Source organism: Phyllobates terribilis, unplaced genomic scaffold (assembly GCF_046119375.1).
Source record: "Phyllobates terribilis strain yellow unplaced genomic scaffold, ASM4611937v1 Scaffold_11__3_contigs__length_659146591, whole genome shotgun sequence".
In the NCBI taxonomy this organism is placed as follows: Eukaryota; Metazoa; Chordata; class Amphibia; order Anura; family Dendrobatidae; genus Phyllobates; species Phyllobates terribilis.
In genome coordinates, this window is record NW_027362771.1 from 153,819,141 (window position 1) to 153,839,131 (window position 19,991).

A 19,991-nucleotide genomic window follows, 5' to 3' on the forward strand; every position below is an offset into this window, starting at 1 on the left:
AAGTAACACTACACGGGGGGGCACTGTAGGTAACACTACACAGGGAGGCACTGTAGGTAACACTACACAGGGGGGCACTGTAGGTAACACTACACGGGGGGGCACTGTAGGTAACACTACACGGGGGGGCACTGTAGGTAACACTACACAGGGAGGCACTGTAGGTAACACTACACAGGGGGGCACTGTAGGTAACACTACACAGGGGGGCACTGTAGGTAGCACTACACAAGGGGCACTGTAGGTAACACTACACAGGGGGGCACTGTGGGTAACACTACACAGGGGGCACTGTTGGTAACACTGCACAGGGGGCACTGTAGGTAACACTACACAGGGGGCACTGTAGGTAACACTACACAGGGGGGCACTCTGGCAGCCACTAGTTCTGGGGCACGGTGTGGGCGTGGCCAGGTAACTATGATGTTGCTATGACACCGCTCCCCTTTCCCTCGGTGTAGGTGGTCTCTTCCCCGTCACACCTGTGATGTACAGGTAGCTACAGCCGCTCTGATCGCTGATATAGTAACAACCTCTTGAACAGAGACGTGACAGTGACAGCAGCACTACCGGACACACCTCCTCCACCCGCACAGCTTCCTGTCTCCCGCCTCCTCACATCATGGCGGCCTCCGTGCTGAGCAGGTGCAGGGCGGCTCTCGTTATCTGCCGGACTCTCCGCTGCTCGGTTCTAGGTGGGATTTCTGGCCGAAACAGCAGATGGCAAATAAGAGGTAAGACATGGTCGGCAGTGGCGTCCTGTGCCTGTGTGTGACCTTCGCTGTCTGCGCGGGTACTGCGGCCTGTACTCACTGCGTGCAGTCCTGTGTGTACAGTGTCCAGCGGCTCTAGGACATGCTGTATAGAGCGCGTCCCCTGCCTGTCATGTACGCGGGACTTGCTGTATAGAGCGCGTCCCCTGCCTGTCATGTACGCGGGACATGCTGTATAGAGCGCGTCCCCTGCCTGTCATGTACGCGGGACATGCTGTATAGAGCGCGTCCCCTGCCTGTCATGTACGCGGGACATGCTGTATAGAGCGCGTCCCCTGCCTGTCATGTACGCGGGACATGCTGTATAGAGCGCGTCCCCTGCCTGTCATGTACGCGGGACTTGCTGTATAGAGCGCGTCCCCTGCCTGTCATGTACGCGGGACATGCTGTATAGAGCGCGTCCCCTGCCTGTCATGTACGCGGGACATGCTGTATAGAGCGCGTCCCCTGCCTGTCATGTACGCGGGACATGCTGTATAGAGCGCGTCCCCTGCCTGTCATGTACGCGGGACATGCTGTATAGAGCGCGTCCCCTGCCTGTCATGTACGCGGGACATGCTGTATAGAGCGCGTCCCCTGCCTGTCATGTACGCGGGACATGCTGTATAGAGCGCGTCCCCTGCCTGTCATGTACGCGGGACATGCTGTATAGAGCGCGTCCCCTGCCTGTCATGTACGCGGGACATGCTGTATAGAGCGCGTCCCCTGCCTGTCATGTACGCGGGACATGCTGTATAGAGCGCGTCCCCTGCCTGTCATGTACGCGGGACATGCTGTATAGAGCGCGTCCCCTGCCTGTCATGTACGCGGGACATGCTGTATAGAGCGCGTCCCCTGCCTGTCATGTACGCGGGACATGCTGTATAGAGCGCGTCCCCTGCCTGTCATGTACGCGGGACATGCTGTATAGAGCGCGTCCCCTGCCTGTCATGTACGCGGGACTTGCTGTATAGAGCGCGTCCCCTGCCTGTCATGTACGCGGGACTTGCTGTATAGAGCGCGTCCCCTGCCTGTCATGTACGCGGGACTTGCTGTATAGAGCGCGTCCCCTGCCTGTCATGTACGCGGGACTTGCTGTATAGAGCGCGTCCCCTGCCTGTCATGTACGCGGGACTTGCTGTATAGAGCGCGTCCCCTGCCTGTCATGTACGCGGGACTTGCTGTATAGAGCGCGTCCCCTGCCTGTCATGTACGCGGGACTTGCTGTATAGAGCGCGTCCCCTGCCTGTCATGTACGCGGGACTTGCTGTATAGAGCGCGTCCCCTGCCTGTCATGTACGCGGGACTTGCTGTATAGAGCGCGTCCCCTGCCTGTCATGTACGCGGGACTTGCTGTATAGAGCGCGTCCCCTGCCTGTCATGTACGCGGGACTTGCTGTATAGAGCGCGTCCCCTGCCTGTCATGTACGCGGGACTTGCTGTATAGAGCGCGTCCCCTGCCTGTCATGTACGCGGGACTTGCTGTATAGAGCGCGTCCCCTGCCTGTCATGTACGCGGGACTTGCTGTATAGAGCGCGTCCCCTGCCTGTCATGTACGCGGGACTTGCTGTATAGAGCGCGTCCCCTGCCTGTCATGTACGCGGGACTTGCTGTATAGAGCGCGTCCCCTGCCTGTCATGTACGCGGGACTTGCTGTATAGAGCGCGTCCCCTGCCTGTCATGTACGCGGGACTTGCTGTATAGAGCGCGTCCCCTGCCTGTCATGTACGCGGGACTTGCTGTATAGAGCGCGTCCCCTGCCTGTCATGTACGCGGGACTTGCTGTATAGAGCGCGTCCCCTGCCTGTCATGTACGCGGGACTTGCTGTATAGAGCGCGTCCCCTGCCTGTCATGTACGCGGGACTTGCTGTATAGAGCGCGTCCCCTGCCTGTCATGTACGCGGGACTTGCTGTATAGAGCGCGTCCCCTGCCTGTCATGTACGCGGGACTTGCTGTATAGAGCGCGTCCCCTGCCTGTCATGTACGCGGGACTTGCTGTATAGAGCGCGTCCCCTGCCTGTCATGTACGCGGGACTTGCTGTATAGAGCGCGTCCCCTGCCTGTCATGTACGCGGGACTTGCTGTATAGAGCGCGTCCCCTGCCTGTCATGTACGCGGGACTTGCTGTATAGAGCGCGTCCCCTGCCTGTCATGTACGCGGGACTTGCTGTATAGAGCGCGTCCCCTGCCTGTCATGTACGCGGGACTTGCTGTATAGAGCGCGTCCCCTGCCTGTCATGGACGCGCGCTGTATAGAGCGCGTCCCCTGCCTGTCATGTACGCGGGACTTGCTGTATAGAGCGCGTCCCCTGCCTGTCATGGACGCGGGACGCGCGCTGTATAGAGCGCGTCCCCTGCCTGTCATGGACGCGGGACGCGCGCTGTATAGAGCGCGTCCCCTGCCTGTCATGGACGCGGGACGCGCGCTGTATAGAGCGCGCCCCCTGCCTGTCATGTACGCGGGACGCGCGCTGTATAGAGCGCGCCCCCTGCCTGTCATGTACGCGGGACGCGCGCTGTATAGAGCGCGCCCCCTGCCTGTCATGTACGCGGGACGCGCGCTGTATAGAGCGCGCCCCCTGCCTGTCATGTACGCGGGACGCGCGCTGTATAGAGCGCGCCCCCTGCCTGTCATGTACGCGGGACGCGCGCTGTATAGAGCGCGCCCCCTGCCTGTCATGTCACACATAGACATAGGACTTACTGCTGAATTATATGAATTATAAAACATGAGCGAGCCATTGTCACTGTTGAATGTGCAGCCAGATATTTATTTATTTTACTCAATTATATAGCGCTATTAATTTCACAGCACTTTACAGACATTATGGGCACTGTCCCCATTGAGGCTCACAATCTGGTATCACTTCATGAAAGGGGTGGTCTCAAGTCCAAATTAATTTTGCTCCTAAATCCCTATCTATTTGGTTCCTTAATGTAAATCATTTTCTAATATACTTGAATTAAAATTTCCCTAACTACACTGTCTAACTGCTTTACTTTATGTTAACTAAGTCCTTTTTTGATGATGCTTCGTTTGAGAATCCCTGTGTATGGTGGGATATTCAAATGAAGAGGCAGCTGTCACTACTGCAGCCTCTGCCCCCTCCTTGAAACGAAGTGTCATCAGTGACCTCCATTTCAGGTGCTGGGCTATTCCGTGCACAATGAAAGCTCACTCTGTTGCCGTCTCAGATCACTAGTTATGATCGGGCAACAAAGAGTGTTGTCAGAATACACGGCATGCACAAACCAGCGCCACCCCTGCAAGTGATGTCACTGGTCTCTACGCGCCTGATATTGACATCACGCTCTGTTGCTGGCTTGTTACTGCCGATCAGAGCGGGCAGCAGAGAGCGCGCTGTCATTGTGCACATCGCGCAGGGACTAGCCCAGCCTCTGAAACGAGCATCACTGATGACGTTTTATTTCAGGGAGGAGGCAGAGGCTGTGACAGTGACCGCAGCCTCTACTCCCCTTTGAGTATCCCAGCATGCACTGGAATTCTCAAACAAAGCGTCATAAAAAAAAAAAAGAAGTGGAAAAAAAATTAGAAAAGCAGTTAGTGTAGTTAGCGACGGATAGGGAATTTTTAATTCAAGTATATTAGAAAATAGTTTATATTATGGCTTTAATTGGATAGGAATTTAGGATGAAAATTACTTTGTATGTCGGACCACCCCTTTATTGAAAGTTGTAATATCTATGAGACTGAGAACATTGGTGTCCGCATCTCCCATCGGGCTTTTCATCCAGCATTCTAGGTCTCTTGAATGCCAAGACTACCACCACTTAAAGGGATTGTACAGTGATACACATTAATCATCCACCCACAGTATAGGGAATAAAGATGTAATCTCTGAGAACCCCGCTGATCACTAGAATTGGGGTCCTGAAATTATGTCTCGATTCAGACAGCCTTATTGAAAATTGGGCCAGTCATGCTCCGTATGCTCCTATACATCGCAGATAGATGCTGGAGTTGCCTGTAAATTACATGCATTATTCTGGTCTGTAAAATGGACCAAAATATGCAGGTTAATAGCGTTTTGGGAAATGACAGGTTCTGATTAAGTAGCACTATGTTCAATATATATGTTCCAACGTCTAGAAATATTGCACACTGTATGACAAGAAATGCAAACTGCATGGATAAATAGTAATACACAATGAATAAATAGTTAAAGAGAATCTGTCACCAGGTTTCTCTATCCCATCTCAGTGAAGCATAATGTAGAGACCCCGATTGCTGTGATGTATCATTTACTAGGCTGCATGTTAAAATATTTTTTTTTAATCAAATCCCTATTTTCTCTGCTGAAGATCTACCAGTTCTCCAAATGCTGAGCACTGTATAACCCCGCCCACACCACTGATTGGCAGCTCTCTATGTTACACTGTGCATAGGCAGAAAGCTGCCAATCAGTGGTGGGGGAGGAGTTATACCGAGCTCATGAACATAGTTGACTAGTTTTCTAGTGATCATCTCCTACTAATAAAACCGTGATATTATCAAAGCTACAGCAAGATGCCCAGTAAGTGATACATCACTGTAATCAGTGTCTCTGTCTTTACATTAGGATTCTCACATTCGGTAGCAAAAACCTAGAGACAGATTCCTTTAAATCTACACTGACAGGTATACTGTAGGAGAGCAGTGTGAAGTAAGACGCAAGGAGTATAGCAATGCCTCGAGTATATTCTGAATAGACAGTGAGCATAGGATGCAGTACACAGAGGTAAATGGAAACCATGAGATGCCACAAATAACAGGTATAGCAGTAATACACAGTGGTGAATATGGGATAATTATTATACACTCACATTAATTGTTACACAAGTGTTATTAGTGTCCCTATAATTACTTTTACAATGTGACAGATTGTAGCTATAATCACTAATGACATAGTGAAAAGACTATCTGCTCTGCATGTAAATAATGATCATACCAGCTCACCACTATTGGATACAACATTGCTTATTTTTTTCCTGCTATCACTCAAGGAAATAAACACACACAACCCAGATAAAGCAATATCATATGATTTATAAGACACTGTGGATATAACGTCTGATTAACGATCATTTGACATAATGGATTTCTCTTACAGACCAGTGCCAACTACATCAAGATTCTTCCTACTCTGCCCTCCCTGATGATTATAATTGGTATGTGACCTGACATCACGCTATGATGTCTATTGAAATTGTGATCTACCCAAATATGCTCTGGTCAAAAAGGAAAAATCTTGTAAAATAAGTATACTTCATAAATCTTAACCCATGTAGTTATGAGAGATCTATATGATCCTGCAAAGACTCCACTTCCCAGCGCTCGAGGGACTTGGAGCGGAGAATGTGCTGGATACATGTTTGGTTGGTATGTCCTGGCATACGTGCAAAACGTGTTCATAGATGCCTAAGCACCCAGCATATATACCAAAAGTGTACCTCTGACATATTCTGGGCCTTTATGCCTTAGCATACCTTTTTTTCACTGTATAGGCACAAATAAAGTGTGCTGTACCTTGGGAGTCAATGGATGGCAATTTTCATTGTTCCACTGCCCATACAATGGCATGCATTGAAAAGAACATTAGGAAATTCTCTTGATGTCTACATAAATGACTGTCAGCACAGCCTTATTTGTAATTTACAGACTTAAAAAGGAATAAAACATTAATTTATTTTTTTGCCTCTCCATTGCAGAGATATTAGCAGTCACTGTATTTGGCTCCTAATGAGTTAACTTTTGTTAAGTCCAAGTGGGTTTTATCAAATAGTTTACAATGGTCAGTGTGATCCTGACCAATCATAAGCAGGCAGCAACACTCAACGGAAAGAAGAACACCCCGCACTATAGCGTAGAGCATGTTTCTTAGTCTGTGAGACATATAATGTCAGACAGCCTGATCTAACCTCACATATTTAATTGAAATGTTTCGCGGTGCAGACATTACCTCTCTGTGCCGCAATACCAATACGAGCCGTTGGGCAGCGTGTGACGTCACTGTCATGCACCGTCCAGACTGCGGCAGTGAAGAGGAAGCTGTTTGCCGAGGGAGCAGAGGTCAGGTGAGAAGGATTTTTTTTCCCCTTCTCCCATGACAGCACCACCTGAGAGAGGGTATCTGCCCACCAAGGACAGGAACCTACTGAATAAAAAGGCGGTACCTCTTTTCCGCATCAATTTGGTTCCTGTCCTTGATGGGAGCCTCTCTAGGTGGTGCCTCGCATACCTGATTGTGGGGTCTGGAGCGTGGATCCCGGGATCGATGCGGCCTGAAGGCCGTGAAGAGGCAGCAGATGGGACCTCTATTTTCAGCCCCATCTTGCTGGCACCTGGGTCTGCGTGCTCGGCGCCTTCCGGGGTCCTCTCCCGCGTGCGCCGGGCTGTGCACGCACGAAGGTCCTTCCGGGTCTGCGCACGTGCAGGATCACATCGCGCCCTGTGACGTAGCGCTCCGGACTGCGCGGGGTCACGTCTCGCCCTGGTGCGAGTGCTTCGGCAGCCCGGGTCTGCACATGCGCGGGGTGCGATTCAGCATGACTCATCCCCTTTCGCAAGCGCGCCGGGAGCCACTGGGTCTGAGCACGCGCATGAGGGATTCTGCAGCGAAGCGTGCCAGCTGGCTGATATATAAATAAAAAAAAAAAAAGGGAGAGAGCCCGCTTCTGCCAGAAGGGGAGGGGCCCAAAGGAGGTGGAGCCCCCCATATGCTTTATGAAGATGGGAAGCTGACAAGATAGCGGTGTCTGCATCCCCTTCATCATGAGTGAAGAGCCGCAGTCACCTGGGCAGCAGCTGTCACTACCGCAGCAGGAAGAACAGCAGCAGCCACAGCCGCCTAAGCAGCGTAAACAGCTCAAGCAGAATGTAAAACAACCTGAGCAACGTCGGGAGTCTTCCCATCATCAGAGCCACAGCAGTGGGGGCCGTACAAGTGCCGGCAGAAGCGGTCAGAAAAAATCATCTCGAGAGTCCACCTCTGCCAGATGGGATCGTTCATGTGAATGGCAACCTCCGCCACCCTAGTGTGAACAGCAGTGTGGTGAGTGATCTTCGTGGAAGTTCACCTTAGTAATGTGCTCTTCTCTGTTTTTTCTCTTTTTGTTTCTTTCTGGGGTAGGAACCTAAAAAGAGTAGTTCTAAAAATAACAATAACGCACATTCTTTATGTAAAGTTAGCCATCCCAGCTCCTACGCTAAGAACCTTTGCTCTGATTGTATCCAGAACACTATAGCTGAGGAGTCCCCTAGCTTTTCTATGGATTTAAAAACCTTAATCCAGATGGAAGTCAGGGATTCCTTAAAGAACTTGACCTCACGTAAGAAGAGGAAGCAGAGACGGGTTACCTCTGACTCAGAGGAATCACTAGAATCTCGTATCGCGAAAGAATCCCCTTCCCTCTCTGACCTCTCGTCATCGTCTTCATCAGAGTCTTCAGATGAGGATGGAGGGGGTAGGCCTTGTTTTTCGGTTGACAATACGGAAAGATTAGTCAAGGCTATTAGAGTGACCATGGGTATTGCCGATGCCAAGGCTCCCAGAACAGTTAAGGATATCAGAAGAAAAGACGCACATTCCCAGTTAATGAGAGGATCAAGACTCTTATAGATAGGGAGTGGAAAAATCCAGAAAGGAAGGGCCAGCTGCCGCCTTCTTCTAAGCCTTTTGAAGAGGAGGACGCAGCTAAATGGGACAAAACCCCTAAAATTGATGTGGCCATCTCGAAATCCTCGAAAAGATCCACACTGCCTTTTGAGGATTTGGGGGCCCTCAAAGATCCGCTCGATAAAAACGCAGAGTCTTTTCTAAAACAGGCCTGGGAGTCCTCAGCAGGGGCTCTGAAACCGGCAGTGGCGGCCACCTGCACTGCCAGGTCTATGATGATCTGGCTACAGCAGTTAGAGGACCAGATTAAAGGGAATGTCCCTAGGGATAAGATTCTGTCGGGTCTTCCTCTTATGAAGGGGGCGGCTGCATTTCTTGCTGATGCATCTGCCGATTCAGTTAGGTTGGCTGCCAGGTCAGCAAACCTTTCCAATGCAGCCCATAGGGCATTATGGCTCAAGAGTTGGCCAGGAGATGTACAGTCTAAATCAAAGCTCTGCTCAATCCCATGTGAAAGAGACTTTCTTTTCGGAAAAGCCTTAGATGACATCCTGGATAAGGCCGCGGACAAGAAACATGGGTTTCCTAGTATATCTCTTCCCCGGTATAAGACCTCCTTTCGGAAAAGGAAATATAATCTGAGCAAATTTTCCCGAGACCAAGGTAGTTGGAGAGACAAGAAGCCGAATAACAGAGGCTTCATGTCCGGGGGTCCATCCTCCGAGAGTAAAAAAAAAACCCTAATTGACGGTCCTCCCCAAGTAGGAGGAAGGTTGTCCCGCTTCCTTCCCGCCTGAGAAAAGATCTCATCCAGCGCTTGGATTTTAGGGATAATCGGAAAGGGGCTGAAGTTGGAATTCAAAACCATTCCCAGAGACACCGTCAGGATTTCAGGCCCCAGAGGCCTAAGAGAACAGATGGCCCTACAGCAGGAAGTACTCACTCTGGTCGTGAAGGGGGTTTTAGTAGAAACACCAGTACCCCAGCAAGGGAGAGGGTTTTACTCAACTCTCTTCCTAATAAAGAAACCTTATGGCTGCTTCAGAACCATTGTCAACTTGAAAAAGCTGAACGACCATTTAATTTACAGGCCATTCAAGATGGAATCAATAAGATCGGCCATAAAGATGTTCTTTCCAGAGTGTTACATGTGCGTCCTCGATTTGAAGGACGCCTACTACCATGGCCCAATCTTCCTGCACACCAACAGTATCTGGGGGAAGCTGTACATTTCGGCAAGCACATAAAGCATTTTCAGTTTGCAGCTCTTCCCTTTGGCATCTCCATAGCTCCAAGGGTTTTCACAAAGATTATCTTGGAAGTCTCGGCACATCTAAGGGAGAAGGATATTCTAGTCATCCCTTACCTGGATGATTTTTTGGTGGTGGGCAGATCAAAAGAACTCTGTGCACTGGCTCTGGCGAAAGTCATGGGCAGTCTAAATGGTTTGGGATGGATCCTAAATTTAGAAAAATCTAAACTAGAACCAAAGAAGGTTCAGTCCTTTTTGGGTCTCATTTTAGACTCCGAGAACCAGACTTGTCTTCTGCCAGAGGACAAGAAATTGAGGATCAATTCCCTCATCTCGCGCGTAATCAACAATCCATCCATGACCCTGAGAAATGCAATGTCTCTATTGGGTACGATGACATCTTGTATCCCAGCAGTACAGTGGGCCCAATTTCATTCCAGACGTCTACAGCAGGAGATCCTGACAGCGGACAAACAGCTCAGAGGTCACCTGGATGGAAGAATATCCCTTTCAAGTTCGGTAATCAACTCGCTGGATTGGTGGATGAATCCGGTAAATCTATCTCTGGGGGTTCCTTGGTCATTCCAGGTAACAGATATGATTACAACAGACGCAAGCGCAGAAGGCTGGGGAGCTCACCTGAGAGACCATTCAATACAGGGCCTCTGGTCAGACAGCGAGACGAGACTCTCCTCCAACATGAGGGAGCTGTTGGCAGTCAAATGCAGTAGCAGAGTTCAGTTCTCAACTTCGGGGGTCAACACATCTGGATAATGTCGGACAACCGAACAGTCGCCTATATTAATTGTCAGGGGGGGAACAAGATCCCTTCCTCTGATGTTAGTGACAGAACAGATCCTCCATTTTGCGGAGAATCATCTATTTATGCTCTCGGCGCTGCATATAAGAGTAGAAGAGAATGTAAGAGCCGATTTTCTCAGTCACATTTTGAAACCAGGAGAATGGGAATTGAATCCAATGATATTCCAGCAGATTGTCGGCCGATGGGGGCAACCTCAGATAGATCTGTTTGCGAACAAGCGCAATCGGAAAACCAAAGTCTTTTGCTCCCTAAATCCAAAGGAGAAGCCTTTTACTGTGGACGCGCTGCAAATTCCTTGGAACTTTACCCTGGCCTATGCATTTCCCCCTCTAATGCTGATTCCTACTATCCTGAGGAAGATCCGAGAAGAACAGGTGAGGGTTATATTGATCGCCCCGTTTTGGCCCAAGAGACCATGGTTCACGTGGATGAAGAGGATGTCCCAATCGGAACCATGGGTTCTTCCGGACACCCCAGATCTCCTCAGGCAGGGCCCAGTCTTCCATCCCCAGAGATCGGGTCTGCATTTGACGGCCTGGATTTTGAAAGGTCATTACTAACACAGGAGGGGTTTTCTCCAGGTCTAGTCGCTACTCTACTGACAAGTAGGAAGCCAGTGACTACTAGAATCCATGGAAGAACCTGGGCTAAATTTCTGTCTACCTCGGGTCTGTCCACAAAAGGGAGGGTTCCTATTGGGGCCATCCTGGAGTTCCTTCAGAAGGGCTTAATCATGGGGTTAGCCACCAGTACCCTTAAGGTACAAGTATCAGCTCTGAGGGCACTATATAATTGCGACTTGGCAACAAATGGGTAGATCACTAGATTCAATAAAGCTTGCAGTAGATCTAGACCCATCCCTACTCCAAGGATGCCTCCATGGGACCTTAATCTGGTTCTGGAGGTACTAACCAAGTTCTCCCCTTGAGCCCTTAGAGAAGGTTTCGGAGAAAGTTCTCACCTTAAAAACGGTCATGCTGGTAGCACTAATGTCAGCCCTTAGGGTTAGTGATCTGCACGCGCTCCGTTCACTAAAGTGTCTATGAATAGAGTAACCTTAGGCCGGGTCTGGTCTTATCTTCCAAAAGTAGCCTCCAAATTCCATAGGACACAAGTAATTACTCTCCCTTCCTTCTATCATGATCCTAGAAATTCAGAGGAACAAAGGCTTCACACTCTAGATGTAAAGAGGGTATTAGTCCAGTATTTGGAGGTGACGAAGGCCTGGAGGAAGAGGGGGAACAGGATGGGGACATTGCTACAAGAGGGGGACCAGGATGGGGGATATTATAAGATGTTGGTCAGAATTACTTTATGGTGCTAATTTAAGACAAAATTACTATTTGTGGCCAATTAGAGGACACAAAAAGGGAAAAAATGTAAAAAAAAAATCAAAATAGTGTGAAATTTGTTAATTTGTACACCGTAAAAAAAAAATAATGCATGGTATTCACACAAGCCTATGGCACCATAGAGTAAAGGTAATGCACTACTTACTAATATAACACATACCACCATACATTTATCATTGATGACCTATCCTTATCCTATCCATCAATGTCTGATCCGTCAGGGTCTGACACCAGGCACCCCTACCGCTGGTGGCGGTGGCTGGAACTGCTCAATTGCGCGGCTGCTTCGTCTTCTGATAATGGCCGCTGCAGGGTACAGCACATCTGCTTCCTCTTCAAATCAATAGGATTACATCACTGACATGGGTCCTTAGAGTAGAGCAGATTGCTGTGAACACCAAATGCTTCTTTCCCCGCAAACGTCTGTAACTGCATGGTAATTGGCATTTTATGTATTGTGTGGATGCACTAAACATTTGTGTGCCATTGTTTCTGTATAGTAAATGCCCTGCATGATTAAACATACTTGTGACATAGTCTTCACATTAGACCTGAACACTAACAGGTTCCTAGTGATAAAGATTCTCTCTGTTCTTTACCCATCAATTCTTAACTCCACCATCCATGCTTGTGTAGTGAAGTGAAGCTGGCCCAGACATCAGATGGAAAAACCATTGTCTGCTACCATCCGTCAGTGGATATTCCATATGAGCACACCAAGGTAACTATGTACTCTCTTACATAACCAGAAACGTATAAGATAAATTCACACTACCTATGTGGTGCACGTTTTGGCTTTTACACTACGGTCTGGCATACAGTTACATGGTATGATTAAGTAGGATCCTGCAGTCTCAACAGAGTTAGGGCTCATTCACACGTCTGATTTTCTCATACGAGTGCTATCTGGTTTTCAGGGATAGCACTCACATAATATTCTATAGGGCCTTTCGCATGTCTGTTTTTTTTGTTTGTTTTTTTTTTCCTCACACCTAGTGGTCCGCAGAAAATATCAGAGACCTGTTCGATTTTGATCCGAGGGAAAATTGGCCATGCGAGTCAATGGGTCCATGGAAAAATCAGACCGAACTTGGATGATATCAGCTTGCGGTTTGATTTTCACAAACTGTCAGAATGGAGAAGGTGGAGAAACTTTTTGTTTTTTTTTCTTTTTTCCCTTTTTTTTTTTTTTTTTTTTTTAATTCGCGTACAAGAAAAACAGATTACACTCTGACCAAAATAATCGGTCCGTTTTTTTTTTCGTACGTGTAAAATTCAGATGTGTGAATTAGCCCTTAAACATTTTACAGTACTTGACTGTGCTTTTTAAGGGTATGTTGACATGTACGAGCTTAGTGCTCATTAAAATCATTGTCATTATCTTTGTGCGGCACGTTCGGATTTCGCCCTGTGCAATGCCAAGGGTAAAATTGGCCGTGAAAATCCACACTGAAGATCAGCAGATCATCTACCTTGCAGCTACTGTAATACACTGCGGATATTTTGCTGGCAAATCAGAATAGGAAATCTGCAACATATCCACCACATGTGAACATATCCTTAAATGGTGCTGCTGAGCGTAGTGCGCACCCCGCTAAATAAAATCCAAGGGACCTCTGGTTGTGATTTAGCCATTATTAGTGGATACTTGGATACCTTTGGAAACTAAACATTATGATCTCACTTTGTTGGTAGAGGGCTCTTTAATGTACTTGCATGTATTGTCATTCATAACTGTGTTCATGCTGATTGTCATATCTGTAGTAGAAGGTGCAGAATCTTATCCACTGTTTAACTTTCCTATCTAGCCTATTCCTCGGATAGATCCGTTACACAACCAGGAAGAATCACATGAGCAGGTCCTAAAAGCCAGACTTTACCAAACTGAGGGTAAACCAGCGCCAACTAAGGAAGAGCTGAGCAAAATGTTCTACACCACTAAGCACAGATGGTATCCAGTTGGACAGTAAGTAAACATTACTTTGTTCAATTATCACTGTATTTGTTTAGAATCGAATTTACATTTTATGGGCTTAAATCGAAAGCACAGGGAACAGAATCCTGTCACACATCCCACAGCCACATTTATCACCTGTGACTTAGCAATGATTTTTGTAGGGGCCATTATATAGATTTTGCTCTCCAGAAAAAAACTTCTACATTTTTGTGCAAATCAGGGCTCCCTGGTGCACTCTTATCATGGCCAAGGGCTCCATGCACCTTTCCACCCCGTCACTTGACACTTGAATCGCACCTTCCTCACTCCTGACTGTAGCAGCCAGTCACTACACAAATACACCTGTCAGTTCAGCAAGCGGCTGCTATAGTCAGGAGTGAAGAAAGATGGTGTGTATGCATGATTCCGCTATGGTAGCGTTCACTCTGGCAATCGAGTACTGTCAATCAAGCTAAGGGACATTGCAACCCCCTGCTAATTGAGGGGGTGGAACGGTGCACCAAGGAGCCCTGATTTACATGTTAAATAAAAAGTTTGTTTGCTTTTACATTAAAATCTATAGTACAGGCATGCATTTTATTTGGGCTAGCAGTTTAATTGAATTGTCAGGAATGACATTCCTTTTAAATCTGAATAATCATTGTAAATATTCCATATAATTGCAAAAAATCTGCATTACAAGCCCCCAGTATCCATCAAGAATATTATCTGTCTCTTTAAAGGGAACCTGTCGTCATTAGAGCCTTGAGCAGCATGAATCAGAGCCTGGCTGTGCGATTGCAGCAATGGGTGCTTTAGTGCTGTGGTGTTTGAAGAGTCAGCCTGAGACTATAGGGAAAGATGGGACTAGTCACGCCATTCCCATTCAGCCTTTCCCCTCTGTGTTCTAGTTGATTGACAGGGCTCTCCCTGTCTAAACGCTGCAGCGTTTCAGAGTAAAACATATATGCCTGCAGTTGCGCAGCTAGGCTCTCATTCGTGCTACCCATGCTTCTGTCAGCATGAATCTAATGACAGGTTCACTTTAGTAGTTTCTGACAATAATAATTACATTAGAAAAAACTATATTTGGTAGAATGGGTCCAACTTTATATCTTTTGTAGTTACAATTTCAGGACAAGGATCCTTCAGTGAAGGAATGGTATAAGACTTTGTTTACGCTTAAGTCTAATTGCTTTAGCAGTGTCTTTATTAAACATTCCGCATTTATGGACAGCAAGAATAAACCTTTTGCAGTACTGTGACGATACAGCGTAAAATCTTTAATAAGCCAGACGTTTAGACTTGTTAATCCAAGAGAAATACCCTATTATCTTTGTGTATTTGTGTCTGGTCAATAAGAACAGACTAGTATTTGTATAACCCTGAGTATAACCCTGAATGTTAAATTCTATTCCTTGGGGAAACAATCATGTTTACTATGCTAATGACAAATTTTACTAAAAGCCAGCTAGATGTTTATTTACAACAGCCCCTGTGATACCAACTATGTAAATAGATTAGCTCAAACGATAGCTGAGCCCTGCACCTTTACCTCTGACATGTGACTAATGACCCTTGACCTGTGGATGTGCACTTAAAAAGGGCATGTGCTTCTGTAGCAGTGAGACTTGGGACAGAGAATCAAAGAGAGTCAGAAAGACTTTACAAGGAGAATGAGAGACATCCTTCAGGACAGCAGATGGATTGCATGGCATTATCCAAAAAGACACAGATTTGAATTCTATATGTTTCTAGCCTAAGGGTACGGCCCTGACTGGAAAGATTCGGATCTGTTCCATTGACCATCAGAGAGACATGGATACATTTTGGGGAGACAAGGTTGGAACGAAGAAGTCACCTGGCCCCATGGATATGTTTGGGTTTGCCAGGAGGGACCCACCGGTCGTCTGCAGCCCATTGAGACATTCGGAGAAGCCAGATTGGGACCCTCTGGTCATCTGGCTCCATTGAAATTCACGGAGAGGCCAGGGTGGGACCCTTAGGTCTCCTGGCCTTGTACCTCGATGGACTGCTAGCTTCCTAAGCTTGCCGCTACCTCCTCTCTGTGGGGGCCCGCCATAAGTGTGCGTGGGGGGGCACTGGTTAAGGTAGTCGGCCCTGGAAGTCTCCGAAATCGCAGCTGTTTTATTCCAGATGGGCCAGCGGAAGAGTAAGGACTGTGTAATGTTGTACCATCTTGGGTATTTGTTGGGACCGTTCTATGTGTTTATTGTCCTCTTTGTGGTTCAATAAAGTATTGCCACATTGTTTTACCATCACTCTGCGTTTTCTGAGTAGTGTTACGACCACGGAAGACCCCGGGTCTTCACAAGTACTATTCTTGCTTTCACAAATGGCAGAACCGATGGAATCCTGACTGTAATGGGGTCTGTCAGTCTCCATGCACATCCATCACAGTAGTCATGAATTTGTTACAAATGGAAGCCATGATGCTAGCATTATAAAATCAGCACTAATTCTCCCTTCAAACATTCATACGATGCTGATATTGTACTTGTTTCCCATACATATAGTGCGTATGTTCCCTAAAGAAATTTTGATGTATAAAAGCCCAATAAGAAGCATCCAGCAACTGTGACTCCATATCAAGAGTGGTGACTGTCCATGTCTAAAAACTAATGGTGGTTGCACATGCAAAGCCTCATGTCGTGAGCTCCTGTACCAGTGCATAGAAATTCATCTCACTGGGGGGGGGGGGGTTTGTTGTAAAACAAGGTCAATTATTTCTATGTTATTTATTTGCGATGTCTTCATTTCAGATATCATAGAAGACGAATGAAGAAAGACCCTCCTAAGGATCGCTAATTGTGATGTGAAAATTCCTCTATGGAATGTACAAAATGACCTAATTCCAAACATCAGATCTCCAATAAATGTTACGTTTTGTCATCTACTATCTCAATAATGGGAATATCTGTCACTAAATACAGATTTTATCCATGAAGCAAGAGTGAAAGATCAATCCAGAAGAGAAAGAAGCGGATTTCTTTGAGATATATTGCAAAGTTCCTTATTTTCATGTGTACTATTGATTTATTAAATAAAAATTAAAATGACAATTACTCTTTAAATTAGTTGTCCACTACTTGGATAACCCCTTCTGATTCCTCATGTTTAGTTCCGTTAAATACAATAAAAACACTTATGCTCACCTCTCCTGCCGGTGCCGTTCCAGCGGTGTCGGCACTCTTTCCTGGGACTCACGTGCTGTTGTTACGATATGTGAGCCCTGTACGCAATCATCGCTGGTGTCACTGTCCCTGCCTTTGTAGGTATAAGTAATTAACAGAGCAGGGGCTTGCATGACATAATAACCTCACGTGAGTCGCGAGTGAGTGCCGACACTGCTGGAACAGTCCTGGCATGGAAGGTGAGCATAAATGTTTTTATTTTAATGAGGGCAAACACTCAGATTGAGAAGTGGTTGTCCTAGAAGTGGATAACCCCTTTAAAAAGGATATTCAAGAAACTAAGCCTAAATGGAAATCTAAGAGAATTCTACAATGGTTCTTTTACATGTGCTCATTTATTACCCTCCGCTATGACTTTCCTGCTTGCCAAAAATCAGGTGTTGGGGTAACGCAATAATGACACCCACAAACAGGAGTTTGATACATGTACAACATTTCCCAAGCTATTGATTAATAAAGCCAGGTGGGGATTACTAGGTGCACATTAAGTCATATGAAGAAAATAATTCAAAAGACATTAGTCATGAATTTTTGTATCATGTAATAATCACAAGGAATTATGATTGGCGGGGTCCGAACTTTGGAGCCCTTATTTATCCTGATGAAAGACTGAGTGCTCATTGACAGTATTAAGCCATGGCCCCATTATCAGTATTTAGTCAGTTTTTTTTCTCAGGAGTGGGAGCTGAAAACCAGGTGAGGAACAATCAGAGAAAAGGTATAATAGAAACAAGTGCGCCAATTCTGCATTTATCACCCACTCCTGGTTTTGGCTCCCACTCATGAGAAAAAATACTGATCGAATACTGATAGTGGGGCTGTGGCCTTACAGTCTGTACTGAAGCCTCCTGCTAGGAAGGTGAAATATAGAACAGCTCTATTCAAGTGAGTGGGCCATGCTGCAGTTCACTGCACAGATGCATAGCCCAGAAGAATATGTATAATATTTACAGGCAGATATAATGGATGAGGCCCAACAGGTTGTCATCTTTCCCACAGGTACTTGATACAACTTCAGCCCTGGTTCCCTCTTTAAGTGAAGCATCTCTGTTGCCTTATTCTCTAGCCCTAGAGAATCTTCCTCACCAATGACAGTATATCCGGATCCTAGTTCTCACCACATCTTAGGTTTGAGTCCTGACGACTTCTGCAGCCAGAATGTGCCCCTGGGTCCTTAATGACTCTCTTGAGTTTCCCCAGGCCCGCTAATGGGACTCTTGTGGAGGGATTCTGCTCTCTGGTGATCCGTGGTCTGAGATATGGGGCCCACGTCTGCCCTAGCAGCCAGTATACGGAGCCTGTCTAGGCTGTCCCAGGTACTACACAACACTGAACTCTCACTTCCTGGTTCTGGAACCTAACCAGAGATTTTCCTAACGTGCCCATCCTCTATGGGCGGTCATCACACAATTAACCCCTTCACTGTCGTTCATGTCTGCAATACTACTGGCAGACTTAACCTGTCATCTGCACCTGGGACAGTGGCATCTTGTGGTTGGTTACCAATACTACAGCCCACAAGGAAACACATCAGGGACAGAGCATTTATTCACATCCTGTGGCCAACCATAGCACTGGGTTCGCCTTTACTGGGCTGGATTATCACAGCTATCCCCTGAACTGGACCTAACTGCAGCCCAGAAAGATCTAACCGTCGGGGACATGCTCTTTAACCCCTTTTGATGCCAGAGGGAAGCTACTTCCTTCCCCACTACTACAACCCCTGGCAAAAATTATGGAATCACCGGGCTCTGAGGATGTTCATTCAGTTGTTTAATGTTGTTGAAAAAAAGCAGATCACAAACATGACACAAAACTAAAGTCATTTCAAATGGAAATTTTATGGCTTTAAGAAACACTAAAAGAAACCAGATTAAAAATGTGGTACTCAGTAAGGGTAATTTTTTTCAGACCAAGCAGAGGGAAAAAATTATGGAATCACTCAATTGTGAGGAAAAAATTATGGACTCATGAAAAACAAACACACAAAAGAACACTCCAATACATTACTAGTATTTTGTTGCACCACCTCTGGCTTTAATAACAGCTTGCAGTCTCTGAGGCATGGACTTAATGAGTGACAAACAGTACTCTTCATCAATCTGGCTCCAACTTTCTCTGATAGCTGTTGCCAGATCAGCTTTGCAGGTTGGAGCCTTGTCATGGACCATTTTCTGCAACTTCCACCAAAGATTTTCAATTGGATTGAGATCCGGACTATTTGCAGGCCATGACATTGACCTTATGTGTCTTCTTTCAAGGAATGTTTTCACAGTTTTTTCTCTATGGCAGGATGCATTATCATCTTGAAAAATGATGTCATCATCCATCCCCAAACATCCTTTCAATTGATGGGATAAGAAAACTGTCCAAAATATCAATGTAATATCAATGTAAACTTGGACATTTATTGAAGATGTAATGACAGCCATCTCCCCAGTGCCTTTACCTGACATGCAGCCCCATATCATCATGACTGTGGAAATATGCATGTTCTCTTAATGAGTCATCTTTATAAAACTCACTGGAACGGCACCAAACAAAAGTTCCAGCATCATCATCTTGCCCAATGCAGATTTGCGATTCATCACTGAATATGACTTTCATCCAGTCATTTACAGTCCACGATTGCTTTACCTTAGCACATTGTAACCTTGTTTTTTTTCTGTTTAGGTGTTAATGATGGCTTATGTTTAGCTTTTCTGTATGTAAACCCCATTTCCTTTAGGCGGTTTCTTACAGTTCGGTCACAGACATTGACTCCAGTTTCCTCCCATTCGTTCCTCATTTGTTTTGTTGTGCATTTCCTGTTTTGGAGACATATTGCTTTAAGTTTCTGGTCTTGACGCGTTGATGTCTTCGTTGGTCTACCAGTATGTTTGCCTTTAACAACCTTCCCATGTTGTTTTTATTTGGTCCAGATTTTAAACACCGCTGACTGTGAACAACCAACATCGTTTGCAACATTGCATGATGATTTACCTTCTTTTAAGAGTTTGATAATCCTCTCCTTTGTTTCAATTGACATCTCTCGTGTTGGAG

General features: G+C 46.4%; 1 protein-coding gene across 1 annotated transcript; it reads left to right on the forward strand.

Moving 5' to 3' along the window:
• Positions 1 to 561: 561 nt before the first annotated feature.
• MRPL42 (mitochondrial ribosomal protein L42) lies at positions 562 to 17,254 on the forward strand. Its single transcript, XM_073651699.1, has 5 exons — positions 562 to 734; positions 5,867 to 5,924; positions 12,435 to 12,519; positions 13,607 to 13,764; positions 16,518 to 17,254. Exons 1-5 carry the CDS (start codon positions 623 to 625, stop codon positions 16,561 to 16,563), a joined length of 459 nt encoding a protein of 152 aa, XP_073507800.1. The 5' UTR covers positions 562 to 622; the 3' UTR covers positions 16,564 to 17,254.
• Positions 17,255 to 19,991: the final 2,737 nt, after the last annotated feature.